Here is a 14,553-nt window from a genome sequence, read left to right as displayed (position 1 = left end):
TTGGGGTAGTAATCCCCTCATAAAATAAACATACTGTTAAAAACGCTTTGTAAACGTCATGGCTTTTGAATTATTTGACTTTTATCAGCAACATTGAAAGTATGAAATTCAGCCTCCGGCCGACAGCCCCGATCATTTTCAGCTCATTTGACATAATTGTCCACTTATTGCATATATTTAAGAGAGTTCAAAGGAGAATGAATAATCAGTCTTCCAATGCAGACAATACATTGACTAGTATTTCACAGTGGTCAGGTTAGGCGGTCCATCTCGTTGTGAATATTCTTTGCAACTCTTCACAAATTCTTAGACTTTCTTATTTTGCATCATTCACGAAATTTAATTAAAAAACATGTAAAAAATATATAAAAGTAATTATGAGTGATTAATACACTAAAAAATTGCGATTGACTCGTCTTCCAGCATTTTAATTGTTTGTTAGGATTATTGAACATTCAGCCTCTGTTCCAAAATTCCATGGCAAAGTTCGCAAGACCCGTTAGCGCCATCTTCCTGTAACAGAAAACGCTCATTAAGTGAAAATTTCCACAACCTGATCACTTGTATTAAATGGCATCAAATAGCATGCAAATTGGGAGTTTTTCGGTAAGATTACTGGCCCGTATTACTTCATTATTAATGGGGAAAATTCTTTCCAGACATGATGACGTCATATCAACATTTTTCTCTCCCATCGTTACTAACTTCAAAACATCTACGATCAAAGGTATTTTTATCTGTCAAAAGAAGAATAAAAAATATTACATTTGTGCCAAAAATAGCAATTTTGATTCAAAGAGGAAAAACGATACCTGTTGATCCACAACATTCAATATGTAACGTTTTCCCATCAAATCCGGTACATTATGATGAACAACTCCAAGTCTTGGAGCGCTGTTTATTTCCAATAAATAGGGTTGCATATCTGAGTCCAGAATTACATCAAATCCTAAGATATGAAACCACCTAAAAATTAACGAACAGATGAACAATAGTCATTTTACTTTTTTCAAAGTAAAACAAATGACAAAAAAATCGTCAGTTCACGGAGATATGTATCACCTATCTCCCCCATCAACCTGCCTTAAAGGCGCAGGCAATAACAACCCCCCGCGCCTAGCTCTGCACGAGCGAGCGTATTTCCGAAACCAGCCACTGTCGAGTAAAACAATTGCAAGGCAATTTGTTACAGAAATTGGCGCATTTGAAACGAATTGCCTGCTTTTATAATGAGCCGCAAAGCATCAAAGAACTCAGCCTTCAAAGATACCTACTACAGTATATACCTCTGACATAAACAATCGAACCCGCGTAAAAAATGCCGCTTTATGTTCGCGATCAATGAGCACGTTATATATATTATGTTACCAGGGATGCAAGAGACAGCTAAAATTACCACCATTTATTTTATTAATTTTGTATGTGCATGAATCCGAAGTCATAACTCTATATATTGGTGTGCGCTGTTTACCTCGTGCGGTATGGGTTTATTTCTTGTGTTTGCTTTACTTCATCCAGAAGAACTAATGACGTGTTCACGCATAGTTCTTTTATTCTCCTCGTCGCTGTTTCGACATCACATCCACGCTCCCTCAGAGTCTGTCAAAAAGTCGTATTAGATGGAGCAGACAGTATTAAAACTAATCTTTCAGCGTTAGTGAACCGAGACACTACTCACTGACTCAACTACCCACTTCTTTGACGCTCTTCCACGTCCTCTTTGAACCAGTGCTCGGAGACGGAGTTTGTTGAAAAGATTTGTTATGAACGTTGATTTTATAATTTGTCAAGTGCATGAAAATATCGTCACAATTTTTATCACACGGCGATTCGTATTTTGTTGTACATAACCTCACGAGACCCTCCTGTACAAAACAAAAACATGATATTTATTGTGAAGATAAAATGCTGATTTCCAATAGATTGATTGATTGATTCGAACTTCATAGATTGATCCAATTCAATCTGCTAGTACATGATTTTATCACAAAGGTAAAGAGACACCAAGTACGTAATCACCTGAATGATATAAGTTCAAGTTAGTGATAAAACGAAAAAAGCTAGTTGAAGGTGGATAAAATTGTCGGATAGATGGAGGTAAAAAGAGAATTCCTTTTAGTGAAGACTATGCATAGCATATTCTATCTTGTTTAAAATAAAAATAGGATTTTATGACTCACATTACATAAATATATTTCTGGTGGATCAACTCTAGCAATCACAACATAAAATCGTAGATCAAATTTATATCCTTCAATAAGTAGAGGCGGATCAAGATATTTCTAAAAAATATAGATAAATACATATTAAAAAAGTATAACACTACTTGCTACCGATATTTACAAATCTCGAGTTCAATTAAAAAGCTCAGAAAATTTTCTGTGGCAACACCTCATCTGAAGTGGAAAACTATTACGAACATGAAATATTGCGACTTTACAGAGCTTTTGCGTAGCGAAAGTATCATATATCAACTATAACATCATTTTTAATATACTATTACTCACGTAACCACTATATCAATAAAATTTTCAATTTGAAAGCGTGCCAATGAGCAAGTTACAGTTTATGAAATACTACCTGTACAATGTAATTATTGTCCTCTGTCTGTATATCTACTGATCCATTCGCTAAAAATATTCCGTTACCATGCGTTCCAACGCTCGGTTTGTATATGTAATACGTCGCTAACTCGCCATCGCTCAATACTTCTGAAAAGACAAACAGTATATACGCGAGTATATAGTCATTATTGGTGAAAACTTTCAATGTATTTCCGACTCAACTCTCGTACACCGCCACCACGAGTATGTTAGGTATTATTAAGTATCGGTGGATCTTGGCAACTCAGTGATTGCTCAACTTCGCTCAGATACAGTGTCTTTTTCTTCATAGTGAGTACGCGTGACCATACTCTGAGCCAATTGTTTAGATATAGTTTTAATCATTTCTCCCATATCCTAACATATAGAACATTTACTTACTGTTTTCCTGTTTGGTTTCTTCTGTGAACTGTTTATACTGCTGGGGAAGAATCCACGTTTTGGGATGAAATTGAAATATGTTTGGATTGATTGCTTTCTTTGTAGTTAATATTTCTGACAATCTAGCCTGAAGTGAGACAATATTATAAGAAATAAATGTTGAAATTATCTTATCTATTCATAATATTATCTTTTGAATTGAATCTTCTCCAAATCAGAATACAACCCCACCTTTGTACAAAGTTCCAGAATACCCGGTATTTTATTGACTCCGACCAACTTCGGCTCATGTTCAAATAAGTCTGCATAATAAGTCTTATCGTGCCAGTAAAAGTCTGCATTCTCATCTGCCAAAAATACAGTAAAATACCAAACCTTAATAGAATTACAGAGTAAATAGGAATGAAAGAGCGCCAACTTAGAAAATATATATAATACAGACTGCAGCCGGTATTACAACCAGTCGTTCGTTATACATGCGGCAAACCTACTTTCCACTTTCACATTATACAGCGTGTTAAAGAAGTTGCGCAAAATTAAGATAAATTTTTCGTTATGCTAACGTTAAAAGTAGCTGTCAAAAAGCGTCAGTCGTGAAATGTTCAAATGGCATTTCGTCGTAATTCAAACATGTTCAAAGGTGTCAGTCGGTAAATGTTTTAAATAGCATTTCATCCTAACTTATGTTAATTTTGCGTTACTTTTTAACACCCTGTATTATACATTTTGCGTGTCTTAATTTAACCTAATTAAGCGTTAAAATGATACTGTTATAATTTGGTATAGTCTAGAGATAAATAGCTTTTATTAAAGTATTTATATGGATATACCTACCCTCTGGAACCTTTTCCCACCCAAGCCTCTCAATCGCTATTTCCATATGAGGTTTATCAAACCACCATTTGATACGCATCTTTGGAATCGTTCTGCATAAATCCCTCGCCATATCAAGTTATTAATTGAAACCGCGGTTATAACCTGAAGGGGTATGTAAAAAGTGTTAAAAATGCTTTTCTGCAACACAAGACATAATATGCCCATAAAGTACTACTACTTGATTGAATTATTAATCATATTTATAGCTCGCTTCAGCTTTTGAATTATTCGTTTTAGCGTCAAAATTTCTCGTTGCGATATAAAATAGCCAGCTGATTTACAGAATTACGTGGTCCTGACACGAAAAAAAAAACGGATATGGCGTGATTTCATTCGGCACTTTTCAAATGGATGGTTTGACCGTCATTACGTACTGAGTGTAGTATTCACCGAGATTACAGTTGCATAATATTGCGTTCTAGAAAATTTTGTCATGCACGAATGCAAGCTTTGTGAGGGGAATTTAGTCATCAATAATACAATACAACGTCATTTCGATAATATAAATATTGTACAACCTGCACGGAATTCTATACACTACTGAATAACTTAATGCATAATATTGTTAAGTTTTTCGTATGAAAACGTCGCCGAATTACATCGTTTTGTTGACACATGATGATCTACGTATACCCTCAACATGAATATACATTGTAGCAATCGTTAGCTTTACTTATCAAATTTGAATGAATCAAAATTTGATTTTCTCGAATTGCAGATATTAGGTTCGCGTCATGTATCACGAAAGCTTGACAAGTGCCAAACTGAAAATAAACATTGTCGCCAAACCGCCCACACGCTAGAACTGTTTTCCCCGCGAAGACGCACTAACATAACTTCAACTACAGAACTACTAGTTCACAGTCTCACTTTTTACCCTTTTAGACTGGACTACACGTGTAATTTTACTGCCGTTTACAGCGAGGCTTCTTGTTATTATTACGCTCGACTGGCGTTCGACGTCTATTCTGAACAGAGACGAAAATTCCCGATTGAGTGGTTTCAACATCTCGAGGGCATTCATTTGCTGAACACGCAATGTCCACATCGAATGGTTTTGTTTGTCGGATATTCACAAAAGATGATTATTAAACTAGGTTTTTGGGTTCTAGGAAAGCTTGTCAAATATTCTGTAGTTTGCGAGCACACACGGGCGTTGGCAAGATGTTTTCATAGGTGTACAGCGGGATTGTACCAGCGTTTTAATGTTCTCGACGTCGGCTGTACATATTTTCTCTAAGTTTGACGTTTCTTGTCAACTCTAGGCGTTTTTCTGCCAGTCAGCTCTGGCGTAGCATTACTATGGCTGTAAGATGGTATCGTTTACACCGTTCATATTCGTTTCCTAAGAAGGCTATTTATACAATCAAGTTTCGATAATTCCATTCATGTCCGGAATTGCGTATTTCCCTGTTTGCCGCTGTCTTCTCTTTACAGAAATCAACTAATATCCCAACCAAAATCAATACCTGCTGCAGTGCAATAAATACTACGCTATTTGTCGATGAACAGTACTTGACATCTTTATCTAAAGATAGCCTGTGACGCCGATTCATGAGAGTTATATTAAAATCCGAATTAGAAACGATATAATTCTTAATCCTCTATTCTACAGGTTTCGTATTATTGACTCAAATGAAATAATTTATAGATGTGGTAATTTGACTGTAACTGCTTATATCCTGTACGACAGACGTATTATATGCATGCCGCTTATCAAATTAAGATCACAAGCACCGCTTTGAAGGCGTGAAACGGTGAAGTTACGAACCTGAACTACTATCTACTATCTATTCTAGAACTAGAACAGTTCAACTGTATCATAATCCCGCCAGCGTCATACATCATCTCGGTTATCAAATCTTAAGCCTTTGTTATTCTGTTTCGGCATGTTTTAAAAGCGAAGAACGACAGGAAATAAGCTACTAGTCATGTCATAAAGAAAACTCACCAACCAAGCGTGCAGCATAGATAAAGGAGTCAATGACAGTCCTAATTCGTATGTATTTAATATTGCACATATCAAATAAGGTCACATAGATAAGAATGAAAAAAATTAGATGTTTTGTATTGGCAAGCAAGTGAGGCTGACCAATACGTGTTATATTAATGAGTGGCAACGACGAAGGTCAACAAGCAAAAATTACTGAGATATACGCCTCGATCTACGGGTTAATTTTGGATAACTGCCAATATTTATTGGTTTTATACGAGGCCTCGGGTTATTTTTCTCCACTGGATCTTTCCAGGGTGACATCAGAGTTCCACCTCTTTCACGCTGTTTTAATTTCTCTGCTTTTTCAATTTTCTTTGCACTTGCTATATATCTCTCACACCCTGCTATCAAGCATTCGACTTTGTCCCGTAATGTTTCTCCTCGATAGCGTTGAGAAGCTATCCGGAAAATGGCGTCTACGAAACCTTGGAAGGGGAGACCGGTGGCTTGTTTCAGGTAAGCCTTTTTACTCTTTAGGTCCTTTTGCTGATCAGATGTTTGAATGTAATATGGTGTTCCATGGGCGTTCCGGTAGCTTTGCCATTGTCGTAATGAGTCTATGTATAAAATATCAATAGACGGAAGAGAACCTTGATCGCATAAATTGCACCTGCAAAAAGTAGAAAAATGTTTAAAAGAAACCTAGAATAAATGATGAAATGGACACATTTCATAATAATAACATTTTCTATGATTATAGGGGTTTCGATGCAATGCTAGAGATTTTGGCGGTAATTTCATTGAGGTATATCTTTCGATTAACCGAAATGAGCGCATCGGTTTTTATACTTTCAATATCTCAAGTTTTTAAACACCAAAGTAATGATGCAATGAAAATCAAAGTACCCACTTTCTGGCCATATTTCTGAACGCTGTTGCACCCATAGCTAAGCTTGATTTGATGCCATTGAAGTAAATAAAAATTTTGGCACATCTACGCAATAGTAACATGTGGTATCCAGAAAATGTCGAAGATTTTGCGTTACGGTCAACAACCCCTCTTTTTCCGGGGATGCTGGGAATTATTTTCTCCTGGATATCCTGGCATTGATGTTTGCTTTTCTTATCGTCTGCTAATAGGTCTTTGTTTGAGTCTGTAGCCCAAGCTTTTTGTCCATAATTATCACGTTCTTTTGTGTCATACCGTGGCAAAACAAGACTAGTGTGTGCTGGAGTAAGCTTAAACTCTCTATGTAGTAAAGGATTGTTTTTGTCTCGGTCTAAAATTGTGCCAAGTTGTGTGAAAGAATATGATTGCGCCACGACTTCAGGTAGGTTTTCTTTACAATGAAGCAGGTCTCTTTGTTCTATGATACCAGGACCGACCGCTTCGTTTAGATATCCTCCACAATTGTAACATTGTTTATACGGTTCGTCTTCGTCAGATGAGACGAGATCTGTACCGCCAGTCTCGAATCTATTTTGTTTCGCGGGTTTATGTTTAAAATTATTTACAACTGGTTGCCTTTCGTATTTCAATAGTGTCGAACCACACGAATGATGATCAAAGAATCTCCAATCGGAAGAAAGCGGGTTATCTCCGGCCTGTTCAAAAGAATTGTCATAAAACGCTACATTGGAAAAGGATATAGAGGTGTTGTTTATAGCTAATTTAATATAGATCATGCAGATGAAGCAAAATATGTTTGGGATACGGTACGGTAGACTTCAAGCTTTGCTACAAGCTTGTGGTAAGTCTCGTGCTTACAATAGGGATCCGAAGCGAAATATGCTTTGGGTGCGATAGGCAAGCAAAACTGCTGCTTTTAGGCGGCATATGGCGGTTTACTTTATGTTATGGTAGCACCAACCTAGGATCAACTATTCAAGTGAACTCTTAAAACAAATATTTTAAATTGAAGGCAATTGATAAAAAATCTTCTTCTGATAATAATGTTCGAGCAGTTTCGCAGAAAGGGTGATTGAACTCAGCAAACTGAGGTCATACCAACTGACCGAAAATTAATCACGACAAAATGTATATATATGTTTATATTAGTTAATCGGTTGTATGCACAAATGCCTTCTCACCTGTCTATATTTTATAACAGATGGAACAGAATTCGACTTTTTTCTGGTAATTGTTGCATGACAATGCAGACAGTGTCGATTACAAAACCAATCTGAAATATAACCAAATTCAATTATTGTAGCAGTCTCAATTGAACGCTTTCAACAAAAAATATATTACGATGTCGTGGTCGAGAAGGGCCTTCGCGGGTTTTCAAGTCTGATGTTTGATGAGATAAAAGGCTCGTGGAAGTCTAAAATGATACAGAAGAAAACGCTTTATCAAAGTTCGAATATTAGAAGGATACCAGAATCGTAAGATACGTCATACCCGGGAACCTCCATGAGTGTTATGTTCTCTGCAACGCTTGTCACAAAGTCGGATACGTTCCTGAAACTCTTGAAAATTTTTTGGTGGTTCGTTCGGATTTTTAACCGGATAAATCCGCTTTAAACAGGATGTAGTCATGTCAATATTTTCTTCTCCAAGCGCTACTAATTCCAATGTATCCCTAATGAGAGTTACTTTGACCTGAGAAAATATATTTGTCACAGAAAGATTGAAACTTCCTCTTTATTCGATAAAGTGTTTCAAATAAATTGCATGGCACGTTCACAAATTGTATTCTGTATCGTTCAGTCTGACACGCTACTCAGCCATTCACGCCTCCGTCTCCGTAGTTACTGTGTATAAAATATTTAATACCGGTAACTTTAATATTAATCGTTTGTTGTTACCTGCTCATCAACAGCACTGATTACAGTTTCAAAAACACCACTGTCTGGCTCAACCTCGTGTACAGCATCAATTCGCAAACTAGGAGCCGCATTCACTTCCAACAAATAAGCTTTCAACTCGGATGTGAGCATGACATCAAATCCAAGTATTTGAAAGCATCTGGAAGTTGATAGATTGGATAATGATCAAAATATTATTTGTTTGTATCGACTAAAATGCAATTTTAATGCAATGCAACAATAACTCAAAACGTTGGATTTAGGGTCGGAGTCTTTTTTTCACATTTGACGAACTATAGCGTTGAGTACTAATCACTAAACTCCTAGTTGCGAGCCAAGTCTAGTTATGAGTCACCCGAGTTCAGAGAATCAGCAAATTTCAAAAATCGAGTCCCAATTCAAATTGAGTCATCGCACTACCGAGTCATACGTCAAGTCTAGTCGCAGCTGCTACATAACTGTGCAGCTCGAGTCACAAGTAATTATAAATATATACTAGGTTTCACAAGCAACAATGAAATGTGCAAATATGAGTCACATTGACACAAAACCTAAAAAAAACTCTCATCTTGCTTTAGCAACGTTACTTCGAAAATCAAAATAGGATTTGAATCATGTATTGAAAATATTTAACTCAACATCAACACTGCCTATTTCGAGGTATTATTAGAACAAGCTAGTAATTTTTTGATTTATTTTCAAATACAGCACTAATCAATGTGGTAAATCGTATTTCACAAAAACGGTTTACATTTTAAGTAAGGTGCAACGTTTTCTAATTTAATATCCCTGGTAGATTTAACAAACGATTTCCGAAACTCAAGATCAGTATTTATATTATAAAGTGGTCACAGCAATGCTACGAATTACCTAGTATTTTTTGTTATATTGCTCGCGTGGCTCCATATTGCAAGATCTGGCAATATTGCCAAAATAGTCTTGACGGCAAGTTGTTTGATTTCTTTGCGCATTCGCTTGACGTCATAGCCCTTCTTCTCCAATAACTAAAATAGCAAATATCAGTTCATGGTTGATAAGTATCGACAATTCAAAAAGAAGAAGTAAAGAACATATATATAGTCCAGTACCAACCTCTTCAACGCTCGTTAATGTCCGCTTCGAACCAGTTCCTGCCGCATCAGTTTGTACAAAATCTTCACTGTTTTTATTTAAACTGTAGTTTGTTAAATGCATGAAGGTATTCTTGACGTTTTGCTTAGTTGGTGCTTCGTATGGTGTCGTACATAGTCTTGCAAGACCTTCCTAACAAAACAAACACCGCGATGGCCTGAAATTTGAATCTGGCGCACAATTCAACGTGACATCATGCACTCGGGTACTCATTTATATATTACGACTTTTTACGATTTCAAGTTCACGAAATTTACCAAAGCTAAGATAGATACATCAAATGAATGTCCGTTTTGCTTATTTTTTCATACAAAATATATAAATGTCGCGAATGCATACCTTGCAAATATATATTTCGACCGGATCAATTCTTGAAATAACAACATATATTCGAAGGTCAAATTTATAACCTTCAAGCAACAAAGGCGAATCAATGTATTCCTGAAATGAAAACAATACAGTGTTATTAGCTGATGAATTTTTCCGATGCACAGCAAGAATCATGAGTCGACATAAGCATTTACAACTTACAACAGTCAATTACACCTTTCAGACGGAAATAGATCGTTTACAATTCATAAGATATTATGATATGCTAACCTGCACAATAGAAGGCCTTGTCCCAACTTCAGCTTGAACATCTCGTGGATCTGTAACCAGATAAATTCCATCGCCTTGCCTTCCAGCGTCCGGTTTTACGATAAAAGTTCGAGGAGTCGTAGGTATCGAAGATTTTCTGACTTTATTATCTGGGATAGGTATAATTAATATGAAACAATTTTGGAAATAGGAGATATGGTCCCAGTCGCTATTTAAATGGATCACTTTGTTGGGGGCTAATAGATTGCCTTCAGCGTCGAACGTCGCAAACCCTAATATTTATAGATTTTTTTTGTCGACAGCCGACGCTGCAAGCAAGTCATTTGATTAACTACTTGTAAATGGCATTCAAAAGTAAAATCCTGTTCGTTTTTTTCGCATCTGTGAATCACACTAAAATGCCTATTATTTATCAACAACGTTTTTTATTATTATACCTGGGGTAAAACGACCGCTTTTATTTTTACTGCCGGCAGCAGTTCCGACTTCTCCAATGAACTGATGATATTGTTCCGGAATAACCCAGGAAGTTGGATAGAAGTCGAATTCTCCGGGATATAACGTTTGCATTCGTTTCAAAATACGTGATAATTGAACCTGAACATAAAAATCATATATATAAAAGTGCAACTCCAGTATAAGAGGGCGATAATCACCTTGCTCAGTACCTCAACCTCGTAACTAAAAAGTTATCCATGTTCACAGTTAAGTAGCTTATCTACTTTTTGTACTTCAGTACATATCGTCCGCTAAAATATTGGTATTTTTCGAATAATAAATAAGCAAATCAGTGCAAAATAACATAATCCTGCCTACCTTGTGGGATATTTCTAGCATTCCGGGTAGCTTGTTGACGGCGTGAACTTCTGTTACACTGTCGTGGCACGTGTCTTCATACGTGACGCCATGCCAATAAAAGTCGTAAGCTCCATCTGAAACGAATCGCAATAAATAATTTATAAACAACTCAACTCAATCTACAAATTAAAAAATCATTGGACAAAAATACCTTGTTTAGCTTTTTCCTGCCATTCCAATTGTCGCAAAGCCAGTCTGAGCGCATCATGTGATGTTTTTGCATATGAAGACTTGACGCGAAGAACAGGAACTGATGGACTTGGACTTATACTTGTACACGAGGAGGATGTGTAGGAGGATCCACTAACTGTTGACATCACGTCGTCGTCTCCTTTCGCATCACTACAACGCTCTGTGTAAAATAGGCTAAGGTTTCAATGTTTTTTGTTAGTATGCCACAAAGGCGCCACTAACGATGGCGAAAAAATTCTCGATTGACTATACCCGTTTTAAACTTGAAGATATATATATGAGCTCCCGATAGGGTACGTATATTAGCGTGTTTGGTTGTACATGATTTTACAATTCGATTTGATCTAATAGAGTAAATAGACGATTGAACAAAAGAGGCGACGCTGACAAATGAACTAATTAATTCAATTTAATTACCTAACTTTGACCCGCTACAAAAGTATTATACCGAACATAACAAAACACTGTTTAATACACAGTAATCCTATACTCGTAACTAAAGATAATTTTGAAAATACAGGACGCAATTTTACACAAATGGTATAGAGTTTGGCTAATCTACATTAAGAACATTCATGTCAATTGAAGGGCTCTTAACTTAACGTACATCCCAGCACTGGAATTCTATATGCAACAGGTTGATGATCGAGTGAATGCCAGTGACCATATATGTCTATGAACAAAGTCAAATTGTTTGTTTGAACAAGGGTAAACTAACAGCAAAAAATCATTTTTCACGAATGTTCAACAAGCCCATGTGAGCTTGTCGAACAAGAAGCGTTCTGAACGTAGAATATATATTAAATTTTTTTGTTTGATATGATTCATCTAAAATCGGTATTCATGAGATTCAATTTTATGTAATTTGTTACTGTTTTAAAATGATATATTTTCACTATATGAAAAGACAATCACGTCAACCGATTCATATATATTATCCAACTAGTCGCAAATTCATTTAATTTTCGTGCATGCTCGTCTTCACGACCTATATTCATTAAAAAATGCGAGGATGAATATCAAAATTCTACAAGGTAGCATTTGTTATCCCTCGAATATCGGGATAATCAAATTTTGGTAATTTCAAATGTATTCTTGGATTCAATAACTTGCATCGCACTAAGATCTTGTTACCTTCAACGCGTGTTATGTTCAATACTCCATAAGGTCCATTCAAACTTGGAACGCTGAATGTACTTTGCTTTGCAATAACAGCTGGTTTTCCATCATCTGTATGGACCATCGTAATATTCGAGGATATACATCTATTGAACATTGTACTAGGTCGCCTTACGGGCAATAGTTGCGAAGTTCGCGGAGTTGAGGCAGCTTTCACTCCCGCCATTTCGCTGAAAGCTACTCGTCAATCTTGTTAAATATCCTTTTATAACCTTGTACCATTTGGTGCCAGCTTGACCATTTTACACTGTTGTACAAGAAATCTGTAAATAATTATAATATATATACGATGCATCATTATTTTCTCTCACTCTTCAGTAAGTTTAGTAAATTTTGTGGAACAAAGAAAAAACTATCTACATTTATGAACGCAAAAAATAGTCTCCAGTACCGAAAAAAGTTATATTCTAAAAATTAATATGATAGTTCAAAAATGAGTCGTCCTTATTCAATAACTCGCGCCAGACTTGTAGTACATATTTTATAGGAATAAGACAGCATCTCGATTGAAAAACTTTTTCCGAACTTATCCATCCAACATCCACGTAAAAGTCATTATTGAAAGTCGAAAAAGAAATCAGATTACCAACTGGTTTACGAGTATATATAAATCAGAAACTTCATTATCGACATGTTCCCATCAAGTTAAGAGCTCTCAACCACGCGCACTCATATATGCAACGGGTTTGGATCAAGTGATCAAATACTCATCTAGACAAGGTCAAATTGTTGTGCGAATAGTACACTGACAATTTACTTTTTAAAATTTATTTGATGTATCTATTTTGGCTATCGGCATGTGTCGAATTGGCAAGTTTTAGTTCAACAACGCCGCTTTGAGGTATACCTCTCCGCCGAAGAATCAATACCAAACACGTAAACGAAAGAACACAAAAGACATCTTTGCTGGTATATTTTATGGTGCAAAACTTGCCGAACACTAATAATTTGAGCAAATACTTTGTACTTTAAATATATATGTTTACACTGAATCGTAATATTTTAAACGCCATGTTGGTTTTGATGATTACTGGCAGCTGTAAGCCGATTCTAACTTCCTCTCCAAACAACTTTCAAATACACGTTTTTTACTTACGTATACTCCGTAATTGATAATATTGTATTCAGTTCGCTATTCTAAATTAGCTTGGCCGAGAACATCATCGTTAACTTGATATAAACTAAATCTTTGTTGTATAGTTACTATTTTATTTTGCTAAACGTCGCGAACTAAATCGGCAAATTCAGTTGGCTATAAGCTAGAAACAACTTTTAGTAAAACGAAATTTGCCAGTGGTGTATACTTTACCCTGATCTTCGGGTTTATCCATAATGGCATGTTGCTTTAGTTCAGCTCGTTGTCAAAGACAAAAATTCTGCAGCTTTGTAAAGGGCCATGTCTGGCTTGTATTCAGTTTCAGGTTTAGATAAACTGTCTTGTCAGTTAAAGTACACTCCACCTGAAATTTCAATTAAAACCGCATTCGCCGATCTCAATCCACTTGACGTTATTAGCTCATAAGCTCTGGGGAACAAACGATAAACTTTTCCCAATTGACGTTAATTCTAAAAGGATTCTAATTGAAATCGAAATGTTCATTTACCTTAAAATGAATTGTGACGAAACACGAATGTTTAAAATGAATATGACGATGTCAAGGGTAAATCTTCCTATATATATATCCATAAATAAAACTCCCAAAGATTAGCCGCTCCAAGTTCAAACGTACATCGACAACAATAAGAGAGTTATTAGGTTATCAGGCTCTTAAACGATGGGTTCAAAATCGCAAAGCAAACTCCGAACGAACCAAGGCAAACGTTAGCAAATATTTCATTTGCATTTTCGTTTTACAGTCACCTTTTAACATATTTACTTATGTGTAGTGAGAGACAACACACCAACTTTACCACAAAACTCTTTTTGTATAAACAAAAAAATATAAAATTTTCAACTGATCTACGACCTAAGCTTGCGTGATTTATCAA

At 36.0% G+C, this 14,553-nt stretch overlaps 2 protein-coding genes and 1 long non-coding RNA gene across 4 annotated transcripts; 1 reads left to right on the top strand and 2 right to left on the bottom strand.

Moving 5' to 3' along the window:
- Window positions 1-156: 156 nt before the first annotated feature.
- On the bottom strand, window positions 157-3,991 carry LOC120334136 (tubulin polyglutamylase TTLL11-like). Its single transcript, XM_039401588.2, has 10 exons — window positions 3,819-3,991; window positions 3,216-3,331; window positions 2,985-3,111; window positions 2,581-2,711; window positions 2,181-2,282; window positions 1,695-1,865; window positions 1,472-1,599; window positions 813-966; window positions 630-737; window positions 157-513 (listed from the first exon to the last, which is right to left on the bottom strand). The coding sequence occupies exons 1-10, from the start codon at window positions 3,928-3,930 to the stop codon at window positions 445-447; spliced, it is 1,218 nt and encodes a 405-aa protein (XP_039257522.2). The 5' UTR covers window positions 3,931-3,991; the 3' UTR covers window positions 157-444.
- Window positions 3,992-5,637: 1,646 nt separating this feature from the next.
- LOC120334135 (uncharacterized) lies at window positions 5,638-14,147 on the bottom strand. Of its 2 annotated transcripts, none has more exons than XM_039401586.2 (15): window positions 13,874-14,147; window positions 12,520-12,827; window positions 11,345-11,545; window positions 11,152-11,267; window positions 10,773-10,932; window positions 10,336-10,484; window positions 10,075-10,176; window positions 9,697-9,867; window positions 9,475-9,608; window positions 8,605-8,764; window positions 8,198-8,398; window positions 8,048-8,120; window positions 7,888-7,979; window positions 6,707-7,401; window positions 5,638-6,466 (listed from the first exon to the last, which is right to left on the bottom strand). In XM_039401586.2, exons 2-15 carry the CDS (start codon window positions 12,728-12,730, stop codon window positions 6,004-6,006), a joined length of 2,928 nt encoding a protein of 975 aa, XP_039257520.2. In that variant the 5' UTR covers window positions 12,731-12,827; window positions 13,874-14,147; the 3' UTR covers window positions 5,638-6,003. The 2 variants fall into 2 exon arrangements, with proteins under 2 accessions (XP_039257520.2, XP_039257521.2); XM_039401587.2 differs by having other exon boundaries at window positions 12,520-12,811.
- LOC120334137 (uncharacterized) lies at window positions 6,176-8,044 on the top strand. The gene is made up of 3 exons (XR_005568417.2): window positions 6,176-6,312; window positions 7,339-7,450; window positions 7,908-8,044. It is a non-coding gene; the product is annotated as an uncharacterized LOC120334137 (long non-coding RNA).
- Window positions 14,148-14,553: the final 406 nt, after the last annotated feature.

Source organism: Styela clava, chromosome 15 (genome assembly GCF_964204865.1).
Source record: "Styela clava chromosome 15, kaStyClav1.hap1.2, whole genome shotgun sequence".
NCBI lineage: Eukaryota > Metazoa > Chordata > Ascidiacea > Stolidobranchia > Styelidae > Styela > Styela clava.
The sequence above is the reverse complement of the archived record's forward strand: the minus strand, read 5'-3'. Positions and strand labels throughout refer to the sequence as shown.